The sequence below is a fragment of the Musa acuminata genome, chromosome BXJ2-6, assembly GCF_036884655.1.
Source record: "Musa acuminata AAA Group cultivar baxijiao chromosome BXJ2-6, Cavendish_Baxijiao_AAA, whole genome shotgun sequence".
NCBI classification, from domain to species: domain Eukaryota; kingdom Viridiplantae; phylum Streptophyta; class Magnoliopsida; order Zingiberales; family Musaceae; genus Musa; species Musa acuminata.
Window position 1 is genome coordinate 13,423,655 of NC_088343.1, and position 6,000 is coordinate 13,429,654.

Genomic DNA, 6,000 nt, shown 5'->3' on the forward strand with positions numbered 1-6,000 from the left:
TGTTATCTTTATTCTGGCTTCGGATCAAGGATGCCCTCATGCTCAAATACTTTACAAAAAATGAGCTAAGAAAGAACACAATAGAGATGTTATTTTATTTGTAGAATTGAGAAATAGAAATAAAATTTCTTTTAATGTGAGGTGCACACAAAACATCATTAAGTGTAAAAGTATTGGTGTTTTAATTAAGTATTGTAGAACTAATGTGAGTAATAGGAATTCTATTACCATAACTAATGATAATGTCTTCATTGCCTCTATAGTCATTATGGATGGATAAGTTCTACAAATTAGAAGTAATATGATAATAAACACTGAAGTCAACAATCCAATTGTTTTAATGAGCAGTCAGAGTAGTCATGATGTTTTCTTATAGCCAATTGGTTGTAGCAATAGGCCAATTGGCATTCGAGACCGATAGACTTTTGTTGTGTTTTTAATTTTATCATAGAGCTAGCAAATGACTTTGTTGATTGTTATTGTTGAGATGTTAGAGCTCCTAATAATTATAGTGTAAATTATTTCCTGAGTAATTTAGATTGAAGTTGCTACCATGATTGAATGGTTGATAGTGTAATGAAGGATGACAACTTTGCATGTTACTCATGTATCCAAGAGGCATCTTATTCGGCCATTTATTGAGGTTCTTATTACTTTGGTAGCTCTTTCTTTTGGATTTTTGATTGACCTGTGATAGTTGGTACTGTCATCTTCTCCTCATTTTAGGTATGTTTTATGATTAATCAACTTTTCATATAGTTCTTCAAATGACGTCGGTATGTCTTGTGTCCGAATTACTATTGTTAATTTCTTATATTCATCTCCTAAGCCATCGGGAGTATGGACAATGATTTCTTCATCACTTAAGGGATAATCTATTAAATCTAAGTCGTCTATTATAACTTGTATAGTTTGCATATAGTCAACAATTGTACTTTTCTCTTGTGTTATTTTCATTAGAATAGATAGGAAACTTAGCATACGAGTACAAGAGCGATTGACAAGGGTGGTTTGTAACTTTATCCGTACTTCTATTATAGTGGTGCAAGAAGATATTAGTGATAGTCATAGGTGCCCTACAAACCAATCACATGAGTGATGACACGTGTGACATGATAAGCTATGTTCACACTTTAGACATATTAAATATGAGTGTTGATCTCTATGAGTAAATTTTCATAAATTAGTTTGCTCGTAAACATTTCTTATTTCTTACCGATAAAAAAATTAGTGGAACTATATATTGAAACTTATAATTATTTATGAAGAGTTACATACAATCACAATAGAATCTAGTTTTTAATTTCCATATGTACAACGTAGCTGTCTCTTTCTGCCACAAATTTTACTTCCGATGCACAACATGGAAGATATAACATTAGTGCTTATTTGGCATGCATGCAGCAGATATGACACACGTCCAGAAGTAGTGGGGTTCTTGTTCGGATCCATGGCTTCAAGTACCTCATTTTATATAACAATCTAAGGCTACCCATGCAGCACGAGGTATGTGGCGGTGCTCGGCATGGTGGTCGAAGCTATGTTCGCAGAGATGCATCTCTGGTAATTAATCGTCTAATGTGTGTCTATCGGCTGTATCCTCTAATTTTCATGTCTTATTTCCTTGACTTGTTTGATATTTTGTCTTTATAAAGATGAAGTAAGGAGTAATCCAAAGGAGCAGACCGGCGAGGGTGGACAAGATAGAGGCATCTGACATGCAGAGAAAATACGACAGCAGGACTAGAGCTCATGCAGGTGACGACGATGAATGGAGACACGATGGATTTTATGACTTGGAAGTTGAGGCAGCAGCATCCAGGAAAAGACCTGCTTTCAGCAAAAGAAATTTGCCTACAGGACAGAAAGGGTTATGTGATTACTGTTGAAAAGAATAAAAGATAAAAAATATTATTGAAGAAGCTAATCTTGGATTGGTGGCTTGAGTTCGTGCACGCAGCGGCGATCCACGCGGTGCTGTGCGTGGTGCGACTGTATATATATGCGAAGGAGAGCGCACCGAAACGCTGAGTCCCAGCATGCAGACTATTGAGGGCACAAGCGTTCCCTTTGTTCTCCTCAAGTTCGTCAACTGTTGACAAATTAGTGAAGACTACCATGATAAGGAAGATGAGAATTAGCTACATAGCCTTTTAGGAAGCGAGGATTGGTTGCAGAGCGTTTTAGGAAGTGTTGGTCGCTGGCCGGAGGCAAGGGCGAAGCTTTGCTTTTTTCACTGCTCTATACTATGTTGAAAAGAATAAAAGATAAAAAAAATTATTGAAGAAATGAATAGACTTGAATGCATTAATATGTCCCTCTCCTATTTATACAGATTAGGAGGAAAAATGAATAAAGGATTTCCCTCAACAGAATAAAGAGATTTCTTGATATAATTAGAGAAATCTTATCTGCTATCAGCTACCCTCCCACCGGACCAGAATCAAGAAACCACCATGATCATCAAATGCTTGGTGCTGCAAGAAGGGAAGAGAAGGGAAACACAACTTTTCACGTGGTGATAAGCCTGAGAGATTTTTCAATCGAGCTGATGATAGATATGATAAGAGAGAAGACAGATAATCTGCAAAGACATGAAATGCACAGAGCTGGCTATCAGTCAAGGGAGATACATGGTGGCAGGGACGTGAGGCGTAGGGAAAGATTCACAGGAAGATATGATGAGAGAAATATGTGCCGACAGAGTGGTTTGGTTTCAAGGCAGAAAAATGGAAGCATGATCTTTTCGACGAAGCAAATAAAAGCCCTACTCCAAAGAATGAAGAAGAACAGATCGCGAAGGTTGAAGCACTGTTGTCTCTGTAGTTTGTGCCTCTCTCAAGCGGAATGGTTATGTTCCTCCGCAAGGCTTACTGGTCATTGAATTATGCATCTCCGTAAAGCTGTTGGAAATTTAGTTGGAAGGTTGCGTCTTTTTATGAATTTTATGTTAACTCCATATAAATTCTTTGCGTAAAAGAAGGCTTCGATATAAAAATAATAAAATTATAAATTTTTTAGTGAAACTAAATGACTCTATCTAAATTCAAACTTAAGTTGATTGGCTTTAGACTTAAGATTTATGATAGACCTTATTTATGTTTTATTTTTATCTTTTGTAATATTTAATCAATTTGAAATCATAAGATCAATTTAGTTCCGATTCAAATATTAGGGCTAGTCTTAAGTAAATAGTAACTATAATGATTTGATGAGCTTTTATTTTGATGATGAAACCAATTGATACTATTTATGATTTGATCTACGTTTTGAGTGACACAGGAAATTTTGATCAGGGAGAGACAATTAAAGTAGGAAGAATCATGTTGGGTCGGAGTGGAACATGTCAAAAGATTAGACGTCAAGCTGGAGGATCGATCGACGTATCGGTAGAAGGCTTCGGGCCATGGGTTTAGACATCGGGCCAAGAAGAGTGAAAAGTATACCAAGGAAATCAGAGTTGCGAAGGTCAACTAGCCGATTGGGTAATAGGCCACAAGAGAGGACGATGCGCCGAAAAATCGGACGAAACGTCAATGAACCAATGACATATCGGACAATATTTAATTCAAGCTTTGTAATAATTCTCTAGATCAAAGTAGATTTTGGGCATAATTGGGTTAGAATTGGGTCAACTCAATTAGGGGCCAAGCGGGCCCAAGTTTGGGCTGTGTTGGGCCACGTCAAAGGCCCAAACATTAATCCAAACTAGTGGAACCATCGGTGGCATTGTCTCTGAGACTGGTAGGCGATGGTACCGCCAGTACTAGGCGGTACCATCACCCAGTCTAGTGGTATCATCGCCTGACATAGTCTAAAAGATTGTATCTAGGCGATACCACCACCTAGTCTAGTGGTACCACCACCCAGTCTGACGGTACCATCACATAACCCTACTATAGGACATTGAATGGGCCAAACAGTAACCCAATTCAGCCCTTATTGAGGCACAATTGGTTCCTAATTAAGTTGGCATTGTTTCATCCCAATAGCAACTTAATTAGACCTAAATTAACTCGATCTAGACAAATTATTACAAAGCACAAATCATATGTTGTCTGGTATGTCATTGGTTCTTCTGATGCTTTATCTGATCCTTTGGCGCATCGTCCTCTCCTTCGACGTATTACCCAATCGGCATGTTAACTCCTGCAACTTTCGATTTCCTTAGCACAATTTTTGATCCTTCGGCCCGATGCCTAAACTCACAAGTCCTTCTGCCGATACATCAACCGATCCTCCGGTCCAACGTCCAATCTCTTAACATGTTCAACTCAGGCCCAACGTCTGATTCCTCATGCTTTAATCGATTTATCTTTTCTGATCGAAATTAGTCCCTATTTATATTTTATTTTAATCTTTTATAATATTTAATCAATTTGAAATCGTAAGGTCAATTTAGTTCCGGTTCAAATCAAACCATGATTAGGGCTAGTCTTAAGTAAATAGTAACTATAATGATTTGATGAGCTTTTATAATGGGTTTGACCAAAGAAAATTTCTATTGTATGGTTTGGCTTACGTGACTGTATTGCTAGCTAGTGTTCGCTGTTTCTTATAGATTTTATCGTCACAATATTTATCGTATCATTAAGGTTTACCAAGTTGAAGGCCATTTATTATGAATTATTGCACCACTTGTGCCAGAGTTAATTGTTTAATTAAAAAAATTATTATTATTATATCAAATAAAATATATGAAGATCACACGTTGACTCCAACATTGAAACCTATCATTTTATAATAATACATTAATCAACTTGCATATTTTGACAGCAATTCTTAGCTAGAAATTTAAATGCGGTAAATCTATTTGTATTCATTTCCTTCCATTCACGAATATATACGCTGGCCATATTGTGCAATCCAAAACCCTATAAATCACCACCGAGTCCCAAGACTCTTGCGTCCCAACATCAAAGAAATCGTTTGTCAGCCTCCGAAGTCTGTCTGTGATACTGAAGACAATGGTTGGTAGAAGCTACATCGCTGCCTTGGCGCTCGTCTGCCTGTGCCTCTTCTACCACCTGGAGATCACTGCGGCCGCGGAGATCCCCGTAGGAGACTCTGATGGTTGGAGCTTTGACGTCGGGAACTGGCCCAACGGCAAGACCTTCAAAGCAGGCGACGTCCTCGGTATCATCCACATCTTTCCTCCATCTTTGTTCGTCTTGATTTGCATTTGTGTTTGATCTTCTTATGTGGAAACGTGTGCATGCAGTGTTCAAATACGACGAAGGATCGCATAACGTGGTGGTGGTCGATGCCGATGGCTATGATAGCTGCACATCCAAGTCTGGCTCCAAGACCTACACATCTGGGGCCGATAAGATCACTCTGGCTAAAGGAACCAGTTATTTCATCTGCTCCTATCCTGGTCACTGTGATGGCGGCATGAAGATTAAAGTTGTTGCAAACTAAGTTTGGTTGACAATGTTGCTCGTAAGGCTGACTTCCAAGAATAAATAAGACATATCTTGTGGTTCTACTTTGACTCTCTCGCATTTCACAGGAAGATAAAGTTCATCCTTCGGACAGAATACACAATACTTTCCATTAATACCACAACGCAATTTTATATAAAATATTTAATATAAATAATAATAATAATAATTTATATACCTCCTCAACCTAGGAACAGCTGATCGTTCTTCGGATTTTAATATATTCAATTTCGAATTTGGATATGGATGCAAGTAAGAAGATAAAAGTTGGATTTGCACAAACATACATTATGAATATGAAGATTTTAGTTGGAGGAAGATACAAAGAGGAAGACAATTTTGGTACTTTTAAGTATTTTCTATTAAAGAGGTTGACAGAGAATAGTTCATTAGAATCTTCTCGACTAAATGTGTCTTAGAATTGGTGTTTATTATCCTTAGAAACCTATAGCTGAGGGCATTACATGTGCAAGCTTTTCTCTTCTTAATATAGATTTGGTTATTTCCTCTTTCGTAGAGATAATAATGGGAGGAGACTAGCGATCTCTTTAACTAT

At 37.5% G+C, this 6,000-nt stretch overlaps 1 protein-coding gene across 1 annotated transcript; it reads left to right on the forward strand.

Annotated features, from left to right (window-relative positions):
* The first annotated feature begins 4,967 nt into the window (after positions 1-4,967).
* LOC103988452 (basic blue protein-like) lies at positions 4,968-5,421 on the forward strand. The gene is made up of 2 exons (XM_009406980.2): positions 4,968-5,136; positions 5,222-5,421. Exons 1-2 carry the CDS (start codon positions 4,968-4,970, stop codon positions 5,419-5,421), a joined length of 369 nt encoding a protein of 122 aa, XP_009405255.2.
* The last annotated feature ends 579 nt before the right edge of the window (positions 5,422-6,000 follow it).